This window comes from Bombina bombina, chromosome 1, assembly GCF_027579735.1.
Source record: "Bombina bombina isolate aBomBom1 chromosome 1, aBomBom1.pri, whole genome shotgun sequence".
Classification (NCBI taxonomy): domain Eukaryota; kingdom Metazoa; phylum Chordata; class Amphibia; order Anura; family Bombinatoridae; genus Bombina; species Bombina bombina.
Window position 1 is genome coordinate 1,222,643,886 of NC_069499.1, and position 22,105 is coordinate 1,222,665,990.

A 22,105-nucleotide genomic window follows, 5' to 3' on the forward strand; every position below is an offset into this window, starting at 1 on the left:
ATCTAAGGCACGCTAAAATATAAAAAATAAATCATCCTACATATACTGTGCAAAAGATTTTACAGAGTTCAGAAATGTGGTTGAGAAACTTCAATTCCGATTGGGTGACAGAATTCTATCAGCCAATCAGAATTAAGGTAGAAAAAATTGAAATTGAAGTTCAATCCTATTGGCTGATCCAATCAGCCAATGGGATTGAGCTCACATTCTATTGGCTGTTCCAATCAGCCAATAGAATGCCAGCTCAATCCTATTGGCTGATTGCATTCGCCAATAGGATTTTTTCAACCTTAATTCCGATTGGCTGATAGAATTCTATCAGCCAATCGGAATTGAAGGGACGCCATCTTGGATGACATCATTTATAGGAACCTTCATTGTAGAAGAAGACATCATTTGAATAGGATGCTCCTCGTCGGATGTCTTGAAGATGGACCTGCTCCGCGCCGGATGGATGAAGATAGAAGATGCCGTCTGGATGAAGACTTCTGCCCGTCTGGAGGACCACTTCTCCCGGCTTCGTTGAGGACTTCGGCCCGGTTGGGTGAAGACCTCTCCTGGTAAGGTGATCTTCAAGGGGTTAGTGTTAGGTTTTATTAAGGGGGTATTGGGTGGGTTTCAGAGTAGGGTTGGTTGTGTGGGTAGTGGGTTTTAATGTTGGGGGGGTATTTGTAATTTTTTTTACAGGTAAAAGATCTGATTTACTTTGGGGCAATGCCCCGCAAAAGGCCCTTTTAAGGGCTATTTGTAATTTAGTGTAGGGTAGGGCTTTTTTTTATTTTGGGGAGACTTTTTTATTTTATTAGGGGGATTAGATTAGGTGTAATTAGTTTAAAAATCTTGTAATTATTTTATTATTTTCTGTAATTTAGTGTGTTTGTTTTTGTACTTTAGATAATTTAATTTAATGGTATTTAATTGTATTTAATTTATTTAATTATAGTGTAGTGTTAGGTGTAATTGTAACTTAGGTTAGGTTTTATTTTACAGTTACTTTTGTATTTATTTTAACTAGGTAGTTATTAAATAGTTAATAACTATTTAATAACTATTGTACCTAGTTAAAATAAATACAAACTTGTCTGTAAAATAAAAATAAACCCTAAGCTAGCTACAATGTAACTATTAGTTATATTGTAGCTAGCTTAGGGTTTATTTTATAGGTATTTAGTTTTAAATAGGAATAATTTAGTTAATTATAGTAATTTTATTTAGATTTATTTAAATTATATTTAAGTTAGGGGGTGTTAGGGTTAGACTTAGGTTTAGGGGTTAATAACTTTAATATACAGGGAGTGCAGAATTATTAGGCAAATGAGTATTTTGACCACATCATCCTCTTTATGCATGTTGTCTTACTCCAAGCTGTATAGGCTCGAAAGCCTACTACCAATTAAGCATATTAGGTGATGTGCATCTCTGTAATGAGAAGGGGTGTGGTCTAATGACATCAACACCCTATATCAGGTGTGCATAATTATTAGGCAACTTCCTTTCCTTTGGCAAAATGGGTCAAAAGAAGGACTTGACAGGCTCAGAAAAGTCAAAAATAGTGAGATATCTTGCAGAGGGATGCAGCACTCTTAAAATTGCAAAGCTTCTGAAGCGTGATCATCGAACAATCAAGCGTTTCATTCAAAATAGTCAACAGGGTCGCAAGAAGCGTGTGGAAAAACCAAGGCACAAAATAACTGCCCATGAACTGAGAAAAGTCAAGCGTGCAGCTGCCAAGATGCCACTTGCCACCAGTTTCGCCATATTTCAGAGCTGCAACATCACTGGAGTGCCCAAAAGCACAAGGTGTGCAATACTCAGAGACATAGCCAAGGTAAGAAAGGCTGAAAGACGACCACCACTGAACAAGACACACAAGCTGAAACGTCAAGACTGGGCCAATAAATATCTCAAGACTGATTTTTCTAAGGTTTTATGGACTGATGAAATGAGAGTGAGTCTTGATGGGCCAGATGGATGGCCCGTGGCTGGATTGGTAAAGGGCAGAGAGCTCCAGTCCGACTCAGACGCCAGCAAGGTGGAGGTGGAGTACTGGTTTGGGCTGGTATCATCAAAGATGAGCTTGTGGGGCCTTTTCGGGTTGAGGATGGAGTCAAGCTCAACTCCCAGTCCTACTGCCAGTTTCTGGAAGACACCTTCTTCAAGCAGTGGTACAGGAAGAAGTCTGCATCCTTCAAGAAAAACATGATTTTCATGCAGGACAATGCTCCATCACACGCGTCCAAGTACTCCACAGCGTGGCTGGCAAGAAAGGGTATAAAAGAAGAAAATCTAATGACATGGCCTCCTTGTTCACCTGATCTGAACCCCATTGAGAACCTGTGGTCCATCATCAAATGTGAGATTTACAAGGAGGGAAAACAGTACACCTCTCTGAACAGTGTCTGGGAGGCTGTGGTTGCTGCTGCATGCAATGTTGATGGTGAACAGATCAAAACACTGACAGAACCATGGATGGCAGGCTTTTGAGTGTCCTTGCAAAGAAAGGTGGCTATATTGGTCACTGATTTGTTTTTGTTTTGTTTTTGATTGTCAGAAATGTATATTTGTGAATGTTGAGATGTTATATTGGTTTCACTGGTAAAAATAAATAATTGAAATGGGTATATATTTGTTTTTTGTTAAGTTGCCTAATAATTATGCACAGTAATATTCACCTGCACACACAGATATCCCCCTAAAATAGTTATAACTAAAAACAAACTAAAAACTACTTCCAAAACTATTCAGCTTTGATATTAATGAGTTTTTTGGGTTCATTGAGAACATGGTTGTTGTTCAATAATAAAATTAATCCTCAAAAATACAACTTGCCTAATAATTCTGCACTCCCTGTAGTGGCGGTGACGTTGGGGGCAGCAGATTAGGGGTTAATAAATATAATGTAGGTGTCGGCGATGTTGGGGGCAGCAGATTAGGGGTTCATAAGTATAATGTAGGTGGCGGCAGTGTCCGGAGCGGCAGATTAGGGGTTAATAATATAATGTAGGTGTCGGCGATGTCGGGGGAGGCAGATTAGGGGGTAATAAGTGTAAGATTAAGGGTGTTTAGACTCGGGGTTCATGTTAGGGTGTTAGGTGTAGACATAAATGTATTTTCCCCATAGTAATCAATGGGGCTGTGTTAGGAGCTTTACGCTGCTTTTTTGCAGGTGTTAAGATTTTTTCAGCTGGCTCTCCCCCATTGATTCTTATGGGGAAATCGTGCATGAGCACGTTTAGCCAGCTCACCGCTAACGTAAGTAGCGCTGGTATTGAGGTGAGATGTGGAGCAAAATTTTTCTCTACGCTCACTTTTTTGCGGTTAACGCCGGGTTTGTAAAATCCCGTAATACCAGCGCTGTCTGTAAGTGAGCGGTGAGCATAAACTGCTCGTTAGCACCGCATAACCTCTAACGCAAAACTCGTAATCTAGGCAAGTGAGTGGTAATTCTCCAGTACAGAATTTGTAATTGTTTTGGTTATGATGCCCATACAATGACTACAATAGCAAATATAATAACCACAGTACAGAGATACACAATAAGGACAAGTCGGTCCACAACCAGTGCAGCAATATACCATTCAGACCTAGCATCAGTCTCATTTTTTGAGTCAATCAAATCTTGGTGGATTGTTAGTATCTCTACCAATAACATCTTTAGCAGTTTTGCCTCCACGCTTGTTTTTTTCTCTTTTGTAGTGTTTTTCTTCTTATCTTGATCTTCCACTTCTGTCTCTGTTTTTATGTCTTTTGAGTCATTGTTATGACAATCAGCTGCAGAAACTGCAGAAAAAAAAAAATGATTATGATCAGATCATCTCTTGTTATTTTACTATACTGGTTTGTCCTTACCTCATTATCTGCACTTACCTTTGTTGCCAGTCACAGTTACTTTGACTGTATCTTCCTTCATTTTCTTTGTCTTGAAACATAAAACACGTGCTAAATGCTTCAGGACCCAGACCTTTATCCATACGGGGACATATGGTTGAGTGGCAGACTGTGTCAACATGAAGGAGATGGCAATAGACCCAATTATACTGAATACCATGACAGCCAGACACACACAGCAGAATATACCTGTGGAAGAACAAGATGTTACCATCTAAAGCTAAAGGGTATCCTGATCAATGAGAAGAAATGCACAAATGGTAATGGAATCATCCACCAAATGAAGGGCTAGATTACAAAAGGAGCACTAATTTATAGTGTGTCTGCAAACAGACAAATTTGCCTGTTTGTGGGTGCGCGATAAATTAACCAGCCATTACAAGTGGCTGGTTATTGCTACCGCAAGGTCGCAGTAGCAATTTGCACTTATAAGATTAAATAGAGATCAGATCTCTGGTTAATTTTATAAATGTCCACCAAATGCCCCCAAAATTAAGTGTAATTTATTTAAAAAAAGAATAAAGGTTGTGAGCTCAATGCTTCCTAGCAATGCGAACGCTGTTTGCATGCGTTAGGTTTACTGCTCGTATTACAAGTTGAAATTAAACGCGATCGCTTGAAAAAAAGGTAGACAAAGGGCTTTAACATTGAGATATATACATATCTAAAAATGTGTGTGTGTATGTATATATATATATATATATATATATATGTATTTATATGTAAATATATGTATTTACAGACATTTATACCACATATAACACATAAATACATACTAATTTGCAGATAAGTAGAAAACATGTAAAAATATATTTCTGCAATATTCCTTTTTAATAAAGTATTATACTGTGTATTTACAGTAAATATTTCTCATTCCAATGTTCTGCACATAACAGAATAATATGATCTAAGTATTTTTATATATATATATATATATATATATATATATATATATATATATATATATATATATATATATATATATATATATATATATATATATATATATATATATATATATCCGTTGATTGGAGTAGCTGTGTTAGTAAAGAGATTTAGATATCAAAATAACAAGAGTATTGCTTTGAGCAATGATACTTTTTTATTGGACTAACTATACATTTATAAGTTGACAAGCTTTCGAAGAGTTCCTTCCTTTATCAAGTCTAAAGCAATACTGACCAATTCAATGGAATTTACAGATTATATCTTAAAACACAGAATAGCTAAGAAGACAGTGCAGGGAGAGGAGGAGGTGTCGTAAAAATCATGAGGGGGGCTTAGGTAACAGGCAGACAGTGTCCAGTGTAGGAGAACAGACAGGGGAAATATATAGCTTTACATAGAGCATATACTGACATAAAGTTATATATCAACATTGAATCAATATCTATAAAGATGTGAAATTGTATATACAGGGGGAATACAAAAGTTAAAAAAGACAAAAGTGTGGACATAGGCTTACCTGTGTACCTATGTATAAAGAATGTGGAATATACAATGTAATTGACTAAATTAAAGTACATTACAAAAAAATGTGATAATGTGTTAAGAATCCAGAGTCCACATTTAGTCCAGAATTAAACAGGTTGAAGTGCATTATCATTTTCATTTCAAAGGTTTTTCTTTCCATGGTGTTTTTGAAGTTGCCTCTGAGAATTTTGATTTTGGAGTTTTGGATGGAGTGGTCAGGTTGGGTGAAATGGTGACCAACAGGGGTGCAGTATTTTGTTTCACAGAAAAACCTTTGAAATGAAAATGATAATGCACTTCAACCTGTTTAATTCTGGACTAAATGTGGACTCTGGATTCTTAACACATTATCAAAAATTTTTGTAATGTACTTTAATTTAGTCAATTACATTGTATATTCCACATTCTTTATACATAGGTACACAGGTAAGCCTATGTCCAAACTTTTGTCTTTTTTAACTTTTGTATTCCCCCTGTATATACAATTTCACATCTTTATAGATATTGATTCAATGTTGATATATAACTTTATGTCAGTATATGCTCTATGTAAAGCTATATATTTCCCCTGTCTGTTCTCCTACACTGGACACTGTCTGCCTGTTACCTAAGCCCCCCTCATGAGTTTTACGACACCTCCTCCTCTCCCTGCACTTTCTGTCTTCTTAGCTATTCTGTGTTTTAAGATATAATCTGTAAATTCCATTGAATAGGTCAGTATTGCTTCAGACTTGATAAAGGAAGGAACTCAACCGAAAGCTTGTCAACTTATAAATGTATAGTTAGTCCAATAAAAAAAGTATCATTGCTCAATGCAATACTCTTGTTATTTTGATATTGATATATATATATATATATATATATATATATATATATATATATATATCTTTATATATCTTTATATATCTTTATATATCTATACCTATAAACAATCATGTATATATATAAACATATATTGTACCAACATACAATCACATATATAATAGAAATATGTATTTATGAATAAATAGAACATATTCTGCTATGTGAAGAACATTAGAATGTGAAATATTCATATTTTCACGTCGGGTTAGTGCACTTAAGAATATGCAATCGTGTTTTTGCAGGAGTAGGGTGTTTTTTTGTTTGCTCCATTGACTTCTATAGGAGAATACATTATCACGAGTGCGATATTCTAATTTTTGTTTTTTACATACGTCGGGTTAGCACACAGGCAAAAAATATTTACTTTCAACTTGTAATACGAGCGCTACCCAACACGCGCAAAAAGCTTACTTCTAGCAGAGATAACGCTCGAGCGGGAGGGTTAAATACTGCTCACTTGTAATCTGGTCATTAGTAAATTATGACTCCCGTGCTGCTATTGACTATGTACACCATAAAAATGACACAAAAATTTAATTTTTTTACATTCCATATAGTGGCGTCTTCTTATATTATGATATTTCTAAAGTTATTTTCTAATAATGCTTGGCCTGCTGAAGAAATGAGGTATAAATTGTGCTGGAAACTTACAGAAAAAAAATGTTAACATTTATTTGTAACCCAAACAACTAAAATAACCTCTAGCACAAGTGTGTAAAAAATATCTCAGTTGAAAGGATTAAATAATCTGGTGGTGTGGTGCTTAGAGGTAAGCAGCACCAGCATTTATTTTTATTTTTTACAGTTTTCTGGAAGAAAATCTATGTACCTATATACTGTATCTATATCTATATACATACATATAACATACACACATACACATGTTTCTTATTATTTGTATTATTGAGGAGCAGGGCATGCATTATATATATATATTGCTTGTCCTTTTCTGGCACATCTGCACCTTTAAACAAAAAAGGTGACTTTTAGAAAACCATAGCAAATAGTATATCCCTGGAGCAGTGGTTCTGGTTACAATACCGCAATTCTCTACTTTTAAAAAGCTGTTTTAAACACAGATTCCCTTATGTTAGTGCAATATTGTTATCACTCTATAATACAGTAAGGCTAAAAGGGATCTGCTGCGAAGAGCAGTATATCATCTGCATAAAGAGATAGGTACAGTGGCTGTCACCTATTGCAATACATAGAAAGAAGTTGCATAGAATTTCTAAAGAGTGGTTCTAAAGCTAATTCAAATAAAGGAAATAGCATATAATTTACTATCATAACAGGTTTGGGGTGGAATTATAAATATTTGAGAGTGGAAAAGGTTCCTGTAAATAGATTTGCCAGCTGTCCTCCTTAAAAAACACTGGACAATCTGTAGGTGATTAAGCACAATGGTATGTTGGGTCACACAATGCTTAACCTCACCAAAGCTATACCTTAGACCCCACTCTTGATCACTCTACCATCTATACTTTACATTTAGGCAGTCATTTTACCCCCTGACTGCCAGTAACAGAAATAAATAACTGCATTTTTTTGTTTGCCAGTAGCACATGTAAAAAGTAGAGATTTGACCCTCTTGACTGCCCTCACTTTTTTTTTATTATTTATTATACATTTAACAATCAAAAACTATTACATTTCCAGTATTTTTAAGAGGATTTTACTGGACTGCCTGCTAAAATAAAGGACTATCCAGTTGAATGCTGGACACCTGGTAAACCTACCTGTAAAGTGAAAGAGGGGTGTAAAGGGATGGGCTTACTTTGCCTAGCTAAAAGCCTTCTTCTTATCTAATGTAAGAGAAAGACCTCAGGGTCTTCTCTATTCCTAATATTAGTGTTTTGAAGCCAGACATAAGAAACAGCACTTGCTTCATATTTTTAAGTTAATTACGACACCACATAATATCTTTCTGTTCTCTGTTGATAACACAAGTAGGGACATTTATATTTGAATTGCTAATATTTCAGTAAAACTTTTATAATCTGTGTTCAGATGGGAAATAAGTGAATATCATGCAGTCTTTATTCCATTTAATTTAAACTTAAATACTATTAGACAGAGTTATATATTGAAGATATATGAATGGGTCATAGATTATAGGTCTCTGTGACAGCTATTTAACCTTTCTGAATATGAGTTTCTATGTTACACTGTTTTATTGGCAGTTTCTTAATTGCATTTTATTATTTATAGCCCTAATGGAATAATAGTTTAAGACTCCTTCATTCTATATACCACAACAATATTGCCAAGCTTTTCTTACGGCTAGATTTAGAGTTCGGCGGTAAAAGGGCTGTTAACGCTCCGCGGGTTTTTTTCTGGCCGCACCATAAATTTAACTCTGGTATCGAGAGTTCAAACAAATGCTGCGTTAGGCTCCAAAAAAGGAGCGTAGAGCATTTTTACCGCAAATGCAACTCTCGATACCAGAGTTGCTTACGGACGCGGCCGGCATCAAAAACGTGCTCGTGCACGATTCTCCCATAGGAAACAATGGGGCTGTTTGAGCTGAAAAAAAACCTAACACCTGCAAAAAAGCAGCGTTCAGCTCCTAACGCAGCCCCATTGTTTCCTATGGGGAAACACCTCCTAAGTCTGCACCTAACACCCTAACATGTACCCCGAGTCTAAACACCCCTAACCTTACACTTATTAACCCCTAATCTGCCGCCCCCGCTATCGCTGACCCCTGCATTACACTTTTAACCCCTAATCTGCCGCTCCGTAAACCGCCGCCACCTACGTTATCCCTATGTACCCCTAATCTGCTGCCCTAACATCGCCGACCCCTATGTTATATTTATTAACCCCTAATCTGCCCCCCACAACGTCGCCGACACCTACCTACACTTATTAACCCCTAATCTGCCGAGCGGACCTGAGCGCTACTATAATAAAGTTATTAACCCCTAATCCGCCTCACTAACCCTATCATAAATAGTATTAACCCCTAATCTGCCCTCCCTAACATCGCCGACACCTACCTTCAATTATTAACCCCTAATCTTCCGACCGGAGCTCACCGCTATTCTAATAAATGTATTAACCCCTAAAGCTAAGTCTAACCCTAACACTAACACCCCCCTAAGTTAAATATAATTTTTATCTAACGAAATAAATTAACTCTTATTAAATAAATAATTCCTATTTAAAGCTAAATACTTACCTGTAAAATAAATCCTAATATAGCTACAATATAAATTATAATTATATTATACCTATTTTAGGATTAATATTTATTTTACAGGCAACTTTGTAATTATTTTAACCAGGTACAATAGCTATTAAATAGTTAAGAACTATTTAATAGTTACCTAGTTAAAATAATTACAAATTTACCTGTAAAATAAATCCTAACCTAAGATATAATTAAACCTAACACTACCCTATCAATAAAATAATTAAATAAACTACCTACAATTACCTACAATTAACCTAACAATACACTATCAATAAATTAATTAAACACAATTGCTACAAATAAATAAAATTAAATAAACTATCTAAAGTACAAAAAATAAAAAAGAACTAAGTTACAGAAAATAATAAAATATTTACAAACATAAGAAAAATATTACAACAATTTTAAACTAATTACACCTACTCTAAGCCCCCTAATAAAATAACAAAGCCCCCCAAAATAAAAAATTCCCTACCCTATTCTAAAATACAAATATTACAAGCTCTTTTACCTTACCAGCCCTGAACAGGGCCCTTTGCGGGGCATGCCCCAAGAATTTCAGCTCTTTTGCCTGTAAAAAAAAACATACTATACCCCCCCCCAACATTACAACCCACCACCCACATACCCCTAATCTAACCCAAACCCCCCTTAAATAAACCTAACACTACCCCCCTGATGATCTTCCTACCTTGTCTTCACCATGCCAGGTTCACCGATCCGTCCTGGCTCCAAGATCTTCATCCAAGCCAAGCGGGGGCTAGACATCCACTGAAGAAGTCCAGAAGAGGGTCCAAAGTCTTCCTCCTATCCGGCAAGAAGAGGACATCCGGACCGGCAAACATCTTCTCCAAGCGGCATCTTCTATCTTCTTCCATCCGATGACGACCGGCTCCATCTTGAAGACCTCCAGCGCGGATCCATCCTCTTCTTCCGACGACTAGACGACGAATGACGGTTCCTTTAAGGGACGTCATCCAAGATGGCGTCCCTCGAATTCCGATTGGCTGATAGGATTCTATCAGCCAATCGGAATTAAGGTAGGAATTTTCTGATTGGCTGATGGAATCAGCCAATCAGAATCAAGTTCAATCCGATTGGCTGATCCAATCAGCCAATCAGATTGAGCTCGCATTCTATTGGCTGTTCCGATCAGCCAATAGAATGCGAGCTCAATCTGATTGGCTGATTGGATCAGCCAATCGGATTGAACTTGATTCTGATTGGCTGATTCCATCAGCCAATCAGAAAATTCCTACCTTAATTCCGATTGGCTGATAGAATCCTATCAGCCAATCGGAATTCGAGGGACGCCATCTTGGATGACGTCCCTTAAAGGAACCGTCATTCGTCGTCTAGTCGTCGGAAGAAGAGGATGGATCCGCGCTGGAGGTCTTCAAGATGGAGCCGGTCGTCATCGGATGGAAGAAGATAGAAGATGCCGCTTGGAGATGATGTTTGCCGGTCCGGATGTCCTCTTCTTGCCGGATAGGAGGAAGACTTTGGACCCTCTTCTGGACTTCTTCAGTGGATGTCTAGCCCCCGCTTGGCTTGGATGAAGATCTTGGAGCCAGGACGGATCGGTGAACCTGGCATGGTGAAGACAAGGTAGGAAGATCATCAGGGGGGTAGTGTTAGGTTTATTTAAGGGGGGTTTGGGTTAGATTAGGGGTATGTGGGTGGTGGGTTGTAATGTTGGGGGGGGGGTATAGTATGTTTTTTTTTACAGGCAAAAGAGCTGAAATTCTTGGGGCATGCCCCGCAAAGGGCCCTGTTCAGGGCTGGTAAGGTAAAAGAGCTTGTAATATTTGTATTTTAGAATAGGGTAGGGAATTTTTTATTTTGGGGGGCTTTGTTATTTTATTAGGGGGCTTAGAGTAGGTGTAATTAGTTTAAAATTGTTGTAATATTTTTCTTATGTTTGTAAATATTTTATTATTTTCTGTAACTTAGTTCTTTTTTATTTTTTGTACTTTAGATAGTTTATTTAATTTTATTTATTTGTAGCAATTGTGTTTAATTAATGTATTGATAGTGTAGTGTTAGGTTAATTGTAGGTAATTGTAGGTAGTTTATTTAATTATTTTATTGATAGGGTAGTGTTAGGTTTAATTATATCTTAGGTTAGGATTTATTTTACAGGTAAATTTGTAATTATTTTAACTAGGTAACTATTAAATAGTTCTTAACTATTTAATAGCTATTGTACCTGGTTAAAATAATTACAAAGTTGCCTGTAAAATAAATATTAATCCTAAAATAGCTATAATATAATTATAATTTATATTGTAGCTATATTAGGATGTATTTTACAGGTAAGTATTTAGCTTTAAATAGGAATTATTTATTTAATAAGAGTTAATTTATTTCGTTAGATAAAAATTATATTTAACTTAGGGGGGTGTTAGTGTTAGGGTTAGACTTAGCTTTAGGGGTTAATACATTTATTAGAATAGCGGTGAGCTCCGGTCGGCAGATTAGGGGTTAATAATTGAAGGTAGGTGTCGGCGATGTTAGGGAGGGCAGATTAGGGGTTAATACTATTTATGATAGGGTTAGTGAGGCGGATTAGGGGTTAATAACTTTATTATAGTAGCGCTCAGGTCCGCTCGGCAGATTAGGGGTTAATAAGTGTAGGTAGGTGTCGGCGACGTTGTGGGGGGCAGATTAGGGGTTAATAAATATAACATAGGGGTCGGCGATGTTAGGGGTAGCAGATTAGGGGTACATAGGGATAACGTAGGTGGCGGCGATTTGCGGTCGGAAGATTAGGGGTTAATTATTTTAAGTAGCTTGCGGCGACGTTGTGGGGGGCAAGTTAGGGGTTAATAGATATAATACAGGGGTCGGCGGTGTTAGGGGCAGCAGATTAGGGGTACATAAGTATAACGTAGGTGGCGGTCGGCAGATTAGGGGTTAAAAATTTTAATCGAGTGGCGGCGATGTGGGGGGACCTCGGTTTAGGGGTACATAGGTAGTTTATGGGTGTTAGTGTACTTTAGGGTACAGTAGTTAAGAGCTTTATAAACCGGCGTTAGCCAGAAAGCTCTTAACTCCTGCTATTTTCAGGCGGCTGGAATCTTGTCGTTAGAGCTCTAACGCTCACTGCAGAAACGACTCTAAATACCAGCGTTAGAAAGATCCCATTGAAAAGATAGGCTACGCAAATGGCGTAGGGGGATCTGCGGTATGGAAAAGTCGCGGCTGAAAAGTGAGCGTTAGACCCTTTAATCACTGACTCCAAATACCAGCGGGCGCCCAAAACCAGCGTTAGGAGCCTCTAACGCTGGTTTTGACGGCTACCGCCGAACTCTAAATCTAGGCCTTAGTGTCCAGGTGCCAGTTTGTAACATTAACTCCTCCCTTCTGTTATTCTGCTTTGTAATTGCGCTGTTAATCATCTCTCTTTTAAAAGCTATCTGTCCTGTATTCTTTGCCAGTCGCATGGGAGTCTGGGGAGGGGGGGGGGCAAGAATGGGCATTTGCCCCCCCTAGAATTTGCAAGGACCCAGCATTTACTCCAGGTCACTGTAGATGATGTTAGGGCTAGTGGTGGTGCAGTTACAGAGGTACCAGTGACTTCAAAACTTTTTTATATATGTTTTATCTCACATTGCAGCTGTACCAAATGCATAGTTGCCAACATTTAAAAAAAAATTCCAGGGACACTTTGCAGCAGAGCAAGCAAGCGGGTTACTGGAGTATTGACGACCTACTGTTCAACTGCTCCGCCCACTCAGTTTTGCAATCAAAACACACCCATCTGAAAGTAATAGTATAATTTAGACTTATCCATAGTTTATTATACAGCACCAAGCTCTTACACCTACCAGTCTATGGAACACATTCTGGGCATATGGTTATTTTTACAACACAGCATCAAAATTAGAAAGACAAATAATATGTGAACCCATTCAATAATAATAATAATATTACATTAGGAATGAATTATATTTAAATAATACACTATATCTATTTATCATCTATCTATCTATCTGTATATATGTGTGTGTATGTATATATGTATGTGTGTATGTGTGTGTGTATATATATATATATATATATATATATATATATATATATATATATATATATATATATATATATATATATAAAATATATGTATATATACAAACAACAAATGTAGTCAAAAGAGATTTTCAGGGACATTTCCAGGGACAAAAAAAATCCAGGGACATACAACAAAATCCAGGGACTGTCCGTGGAAATCAGGGACTGTTGGCAACTATGCAAATGTGGCACAGCTGCTTTACTGTAATGTCTAGTGCTGTGTCAGCACTGTCTGCTTATTCCCTTTATTCTGAAGTGCCTGTGCAGTGACTCACAACAACAGGAGTGGCTTGTGCTTCTAAATACTGCTGAGGGAATGGAGGTGCAGAAAGGATGTGGGAGCCAGCTAATGCTCAGAATGAAGTCCAGCCCCTGGAGTTGTGCTGTAGGAGGTAGAATGTCAGCAGCTGGCATTTAAGTGTAAATGGTTCTATATTTATGTTGAACTGTGTTTTATATGTATGTGTGTGTCACTGTAAGCAAGTGTGTAAGTTTGTTCATGTGTGTGCATGTGTGTGTGTGAGCATGTGTGTGTTTGTTCCTGTTTGTGCATGTGTTTGTGTGTGTGAGTGAGCGAGTAAGTGTGTTTGTTCCTGTTTGTGTATGAGCAAGAGTGTGTGTTTGTTCCTGTGTGTGTGAGTGTGAGCAAGAATGTGTGTTTTGTCATGTGTGTGAGCAAGTGTGTGTTTGTTCCTGAGGGGGTATAGGTGTGCGAGCAAGAGTGTGAGTGAGCAAGAGTGTGAGTTTGTGTGTGTCAGAAAGAGTGTGTTTGTTTGCGTGTATGCAAGAATGAGTGTGAGTTTGTTCGTCTGTGTATATGTGTGTATCAGAGTGTGAGTTTGTTCATTTGTGTGTCAGAAAAAGTGTAAGTTTGTGTGTGAGAGAAAAGGATGTTTATTCGTGTATGTGAGAAAGAGTGTGTGTTCCTTTGTGTATGTGTGAGCAAATGTGTTCATTGTGGGTGCTGTAAGAAGCATATATTGCAGAAGTGGGTTGCAGTGTTTAGATTGGAATTTTTTTAAAGAAGCCAGTACATCTACCTGTGTGCCTCAAGACTCCTGGGCCTGACTGACTGAGTAGAGTAAGAGGATGATGGAGGCTACAGGGTAGTGTTAATTTTGATTTAGTCTTAGTCATATTTAAGTCATCTGCCCAGCCGTCAATATCTATTATGTGGTTTCCCACTTAAACCTCAGCTCATCTTGACTGGTGATTCTTCAATAACATTTACTTTACTGGTTTCTTGCAGCCTTACACTGTCCCATTGTCTTTCCATCAACTAATCAATCCAATATGTGTTTTTGGAGACCTGTGGCCACTACTCCTCTTAGTCACTGTCCAGGTTCTGTTTCTTTTGGATGGGGGAGGAGACTGGTGGATCTGGATTTTGCCTCTGCCAAATGAGTCTCTGGCCTGTGTGTAAAGTGCTATATGATCAGTATATATGTATAAAGGCTCTGCCATTTGACTTTCTGGGTCAGGGTTGGTTCTAGATGATGATATTTGGTGCAAAAATTTGACCACAAAGCTAAATATCACAAGTGTAGGGGGAAAATGTGGGGGATCTAATTCTACATATTTTTAAGCATCCCTTGTTCCTCCTTTTTAGGTGTATAACACTGACCATGTAAAAAATGCAATAACTTGCAAGCTCAGGACAGTTGGCATCTTTGTCATTTAGAGGTGCTACAGTGATGCATTAATTCATTTAACAATGGCAGTGAACTCAAGACCAAAGATGTATATGGCAGAGTGTTCCATTGGCTGATTATATTATTTTAATAAAGAAATCTTAATTGGTATCTAGGAACTGTGTTCAGGCATGAACTAAACATTAACGTGCAATGACTATAATGTTTAGGCACCCTCTTTAATTAGCTGAATAAAAATAAGAAATAAGTCTGATCACTGTTTAATAAGAAATGCTGCTTACCTAAAACAGGTGGGCTGTCAGAATTAGGGAGCAGATCATTCAGAATGAGCAGGAGCACAGAGAAACCCAACACAACAGTAATCTTGAACCCAAGCCTTTCTCCAGTTCCCATCTGAATGAACATACTGGCGATATCCAGCAGAACCAGAAAACCGGCTGGTATTATCAGATTAATTACATAAATGATAGGTGATCTCTTTATAGTTATCTGTGGAAGCAAAATGACACAAACATTGACAGGTTTTATAAGCTTGTTAAGAGTGTAAAACAATCCATAATATTCAGACAAGAGACAAACACGTAAGTGAATAAACTAGCGCAAAGAGAGTGAAGACGGCATTTATTGCTGTCATGCTGTCATAGGTCAATTTGCTTTTTTGTTTTGCATACAAGGGAGTGATTCAATAAATACAAAGAAGCTATGAAAGGCACTTTCATTGCATATTTACTGCATGCACTATTAAGGGATAGATTACAAGTGGGACGGTATTTAGCACTCCCGCTTGAGCATAAACTTCACTAGACAGAATCTTTAGGTTCTGTGGACTGCGTACACATCCTATAACCCTGCAACATGCCCATAGGGAAAAGGCCCATAGGGAAAATTAACTGCCTGTGATTCTGGGGACAGCACAGCTTTCTGAGAGTGCTATTGAGCACCCCAGGCTGAGCATGTTGCAGGGTCATGGGATGTGTACCCAGTCCATGTTTTGTATATGTCTAGGATGATTACATAAGTCTGTGAACCCTTGACTTGTTCCCAGTTTGTTTAATTGAGAGCTTGCATTTGTATGGCTGTATTAGGGACAAAGGTTTAGGGAGAGACCTTGAAGTGGTACCTGGGCTTGTCCCATTTGGCCAGATGTGGTAACTAACTCTTCCAGTTTTGCTTTTAAACTTAGCTGAGAGCTTGCAAGCAAGTTCTGGACTTTCTCTGTATGTTATATTAATTTATTTAGTAATTTTCCCTATGGTCCTTGCACCCAGACTTGTCTGGGGTCAACTGCCAGTGACTCTGGGGACAGCACATCTTCCTGAGAGTGCTATTGAGCACCCAGGGATGAGCATGTTGCAGGGTCATGGGATGTGTTCCCAGTCCAGTCTGAAAGTGCAGTCCCCGTTCATGTTTTGTATATGTCTAAGGTGATTACATAAGTCTGTGAACCCTTGACTTGTTCCCAGTTTGTTTCCTTGAGAGCTTGCATTTGTATGGCTATATTAGGATAATTGGAGTAGAAGGGTAACTAAGAGCAAAAGAAATAGTTACACAAACAATCAACAAATAAAGGATCTCCCAAGCCTAAAGATTAGATTCACATGCAAAAAATGGTAGTCGAAGTAGCTAAAGTGTGAACACTCAGCGGTAATGTTGGTTATATGAAGATAAAATCACATAAAAATCAGCTTATTTAAACACACAGCGATATAATAAATCTAATACAAATATGGAACAGTGTTAAAAATATAACATTAAACCAGTTAAAAAGTAGCAAGTAGATGTAATTGCGACACAACTGTGCGACGCAACCGGGACCAGCAAAACAACTTGATATCCAAAAAGTGCAGAGGAATGCCAAAACTTTGTGTCCCACACGAGATGACTCCTAATGGGGCAGAGGACAAACCTCCTTATACGGTATCAGAGTAAGTATAAATAAAGAACAATCCGTGCTCACAGTATAGTAATCTGTAAAATGATCCAAACAACAGATGAGCCCGCTATATGGTTACACTGAGATTTCTGGTGCGTCTCAGAGTTGGTGTGAGACCTGCTGCTAGCGTTCCTATAGAAGTTCCTTGACAGTCCGGTTTGTGTCAGTTAGAGTGGATGTTTAAATACAACACAGCTGCAATAAGCTGCAATCACTACGGAAGCCTCTGTAGGCGTAGCACTCTGTAATATAAATGCCTAGTCGAAATACCCCTAATCCCCCGCCCCCCGGCAATGCCCATATAAATTCCCCTTTAGGGGCAATGGGTAGCTTAGTTTTTTTTTATTTTGAGGAGGTTGGTTGGGTGGGGGGTTTTACTATTAGGGGGTAAATTGTAATTTTTTTTACGTAATAGAGTTGATTGCTTCAGAGCAATGCCCTACAAAAGGCCCTTTAAAAGGCTATCGGTAGTTTATTGTTAGATTAGGGGGTGTTTTATTTTGGGGGTGGCTTTTTTGTTTTTATAGGAGTATCAGATTAGGTTTAATTTTTATTATTTTGGATAATTTAGTTTATTATTTTTTGTACTCTTAGATTTATTTAATTTTTCGTAATTTTAGTGTTTTTTGTGTAATGTTAGGTTTTTAAAAATATTTCATATTTCGTATTTTAATTTTGTAACAGGTTTTCTATTTTTCGTTTATTTTAGTTTTTTCAAATAGTTATATTAGGTTTATTTATAGTTTAAGCTTAGGTTTTTTTTAATTTCACAGTTAAGTTTTTTTTATTTAAAGGTAGTTATATTGTAACTTTAATTTAAAGTTAGGGAGTGTTAGGTTTAGGCCTGAAAATTCCACACTCAAAAGCCATATTTTGAGTGGGGAATGGAGAGTTGCAGTACAGGCTAAAACGCTAGCGGTATAGCCATATCACCGCGACTTGTAACACGGGAGGCCTCCCATTCCGCGCACAAAGGCCAATTTTTTAGTGGTATAGCCGTACTGCAACACTTGTAATCTTGCTGATTAATAATTATTAAAACTATTATACATACTGTAAAAAATTTGAAATTATCCATGTATAATAAATATTATTCATATTTTTTTATATTTTATATTTATTATTTCAATAACAAGTACTGAAGTTAGCAATTTTTCATGTGCGCTAACCCGACACCATGTTAGACCTAAACCGAGAACCCCTGTATTTTCCATTCCTATGTTCTTCACATAGAAAATGATATAACTTTTATTATTAAATATATATTTCTATACATATCTGATAATGTTAAAATAGATATTTATACCTATATATCTATAGGAATAGATATACAGGTATAGGTATACAGTATCTCACAAAAGTGAGTACACCCCTCACATTTTTTAAAATATTTTTTATATCTTTTCATGTGACAACACTGAAGAAATTACACTACAATTTAAAGTAGTGAGTGTACAGCCTGTATAACAGTGTAAATTTGCTGTCCCCTCAATATAACTCAACACACAGCCATGAATGTCTAAACCTTTGACAACAAAAGTGAGTACACCCCTAAGTGGAAATGTCCAAATTGGGCCCAAAGTGTCAATTTGTGAGGCCACCATTATTTTCCAGCACTGCCTTAACCCTCTTTGGCATAGAGTTCACCAGAGCTTCACAGGTTGCCACTGGAGTCCTCTTCCACTCCTCCATGACGACATCACGGAGCTGGTGAATGTTAGAGACCTTGCGCTCCCCCACCTTCTGTTTGAGGTCTTGAGGATGCCCCACAGATGCTCAAGAGGGTTTAGGTCTGGAGACATGCTTGGCCAGTCCATCACCTTTACCCTAAGCTTCTTTAGAAAGGCAGTGGTCGTCTTGGAGGTGTGTTTAGGGTCGTTATCATGTTGGAATACTGCCCTGCGGCCCAGTCTCCATTCAGTATGTCACAGTACATGTTGGCATTCATGGTTCCCTCAATGAATTGTAGCTCCTCAGTGCCGGCAGCACTTATGCAAGTCCAGACCATGATACTCCCACCACCATGTTTGACTGTAGGCAAGACACACTTGTCTTTGTACTCCTCTTCTGGTTGCCGCCACACACGCTTGACACCATCTGAACCAAATAAGTTTATCTTGGTTTCATTGGACCACAGGACATGGTTCCAGTAATCCATGTCCTTAGTCTGCTTGTCTTCAGCAAACTGTTTGCGGGCTTTCATTTGCATCATCTTTAGAAGAGGCTTCCTTCTGGGACGACAGCCATGCAGACCAATTTGATGCAGTGTGCGGCATATGGTCTGATCACTGACAGGCTGACCCCCACCCCTTCAACCTCTGCAGCAATGCTGGCAGCACTCATACGTCTATTTCCTAAAGACAACCTCTGGATGTGACTCTAAGCATGTGCACTCAACTCCTTTGGGCGACCATAGCGAGACCTGTTCTGAGTGGAACCTGTCATGTGAAACCGCTGAATGGTCTTGCCCACCGTGCTGCAACTCAGTTTCAGGGTCTTGGCAATCTTCTTATAGCCTAGGCCATCTTTATGTAGAGCAACAATTCTTTTTTTCAGATCCTCACTTTGCTATAAGGTGCCATGTTGAACTTGACCAGTATGAGAGAGTGTGAGAGCGATAACACCAAATTTAATACACCTGCTCCCCATTCACACCTGAGACTTTGTAACACTAACAAGTCACATGACACCGGGGAGAGAAAATGGCTAATTGGGCCCAATTTGGACATTTCCACTTAGGGGTGTACTCACTTTTGTTGCCAACGGTTTAAACATTATCGGCTGTGTGTTGAGTTATTTTGAGGGGACAGCAAATTTACACTGTTATACAGGTTGTACACTCACTACGTTACATTGTAGCAATGTGTCATTTCTTCAGTGTTGTCACATGAAAAGATATAACAAAATATTTACAAAAATGTGAGGGGTGTACTCACTTTTGTGAGATACTGTATATAGATATATATAAATATGAATTTACAATACAAATTACATTATTCTGTAAGTAAAGAACATTGGAATGTGAGATATATGTATGCATATATATCTTAAAGTCCTTTTTTTCAAACACCTTATGACATATATCTGAAATTACATTTTTAAATAATTTTTTAAAAATATTTTTTATCAGATAGTTCTTATATGAGTGTAACTATACTTCTTAATGTATTTATGTTGTGTTTAATGCAACTATTTTGCCCCCTTCCCTTTACACAAGCTCTCAAGTCAGGCTAACCCGACAAGCGTAAATCATGATTGTGCTCTAGTGAACACATTTACTTTCAACTTTTAATATGCGTGCAATTTCCAACACAGGCAAAAAGCCAAAAAAAGCTAATATCGCTAGCGTGCAAACAATAGCCCTTTACTTGTAATCTAGCACTAAATGTATTGCTTTTGTAGTGAATGAAGCATTATTCAAAGTGCAGTTTAACTTGCATATCATTAAAACATCTGCCATTTGAATGAATATACCAGTGCCTTAATAATCTAGCTGTACAAAATGATATAAGCAGTAGCATTGGAAGGTAAGGTAATCAATACCTAGCTATGGACAGTAATATCTAGACTATATATTGTGGCATTTTCACTAAGTTGCAGTAGGTATTATTATTGCCACCAAAGGTTTATTGGCAGCAACATTTCCAAGATGGCTGACATTGAAAAAGTAGCACTCTCCATGTAAAATAATATGCAGATTTATATTAGTTGTTTTGATATTGAAGAAATAAGTATAAAGTTTTAGTTTCTATAAAATAAAGGTCTCCCCATAATGTAACTTGGGCCCCCCCTGTTATGATATTTTATCTACTGAGGCTAGTTAGGGTCAGTTATAAAATGATGACAAAGAAATCATCTCCCAGGGTTCTTTAAATTCAGCACCATGAACCTGATGAGTTTTGTCAGAGCACATTCTTCAAGAGGTCAGATAATATGGGGTACCAAGCTACTTTTAGCCCTTACCGTAGACAGTTAAAACATTGTCTATACAACAATGTAATGGCATGCAGAAAAAGAAATGCATATATATATGCCTATAAAATTTGCAATGGAATAATAAAGTAATTAAGCATAAATTATAAAGTATTATTGAGATAAGATAGACAAGACAAATCTGTTCTTTACTATATTCTCTTAAAGAAAACTTTGTGAGTCATAATAATATGGATTTTGTTTACCCATTTCTGAAAAAACAAACTGTGCTGCAACCAATGAAATTAAACTTACTCATATCAACTCCTCTCACCTGGAAAATCACTTGACTATAAGCTTCCCCATCAGTCAGATACGATGTGTTGGAAACCGTAATATTCACCAGTGCCCAGTCTCCTCTACTGACAAAAATATTCTTTGAGGTATCGCTGACCACGGTAGAATTAGTTCTTGGCAACATAATGATATCTTTTTCTATAGGAAGGAAGAAAATATGATCTGCGATATAGCTCTTCTCACAAAATTTGCAATATTTCTTTATAAACTTTAACAGATTCAGTGAATTCTGACCAAATGTATTTATAGATAGGGCTCCATGTACTAAGCACAAAGACAGGAGAACAGGTTCCCAAGTCATGAACCTTGTCTGTCCAATTGCACATGGGTCTCATATTTTTTAAGAAATAGAGCTTTATTAGATAAGTATGATAACAGTACATGGACAAATGGTATACAAATGTAACATTCATTACAGTGAAAAGAACTAGGGAATAGAAGCAGTCCTTTGGTGATTATCAACCAAAGTTGTAATAAGTCTTGGGTTTAGATGCTGGGTATTAAGATATGATTAGAAATCAAGGTTAGGTTTTCAGCATCTAGTTCCCCATGTAGGGTTGCCAGGTGTCTAATATTCAACCAGACAGTCAGGTATTTTAGCAGGCTGTCCAGTAAAATCTGTACAAAAATACTGGACACTTAAATGTCCAGTATTTTTAAAGACCCCTATCAGCTAAATGTAAAGGGACTTCTAGGCCTTTATGCATTAAAAATAGGGCTAAAAATAAGTTACACTGTGCATTTTATTTTATATGT

At 37.5% G+C, this 22,105-nt stretch overlaps 1 protein-coding gene across 1 annotated transcript in view; it reads right to left on the bottom strand.

Moving 5' to 3' along the window:
* Nucleotides 1–3,438: 3,438 nt before the first annotated feature.
* LOC128647616 (5-hydroxytryptamine receptor 3A-like) overlaps nt 3,439–22,105 on the bottom strand; it is a 175,043-nt gene continuing 156,376 nt past the window's right edge. Inside the window, exons 6-9 of the mRNA XM_053700373.1 lie at nt 21,327–21,487; nt 15,429–15,636; nt 3,868–4,077; nt 3,439–3,780 (exon numbers count right to left, since the gene is read on the bottom strand). Coding sequence (XP_053556348.1) covers nt 3,476–3,780; nt 3,868–4,077; nt 15,429–15,636; nt 21,327–21,487 — 884 coding nt within the window. The 3' untranslated portion in view covers nt 3,439–3,475. The remainder of the gene's footprint in view (nt 3,781–3,867; nt 4,078–15,428; nt 15,637–21,326; nt 21,488–22,105) is intronic.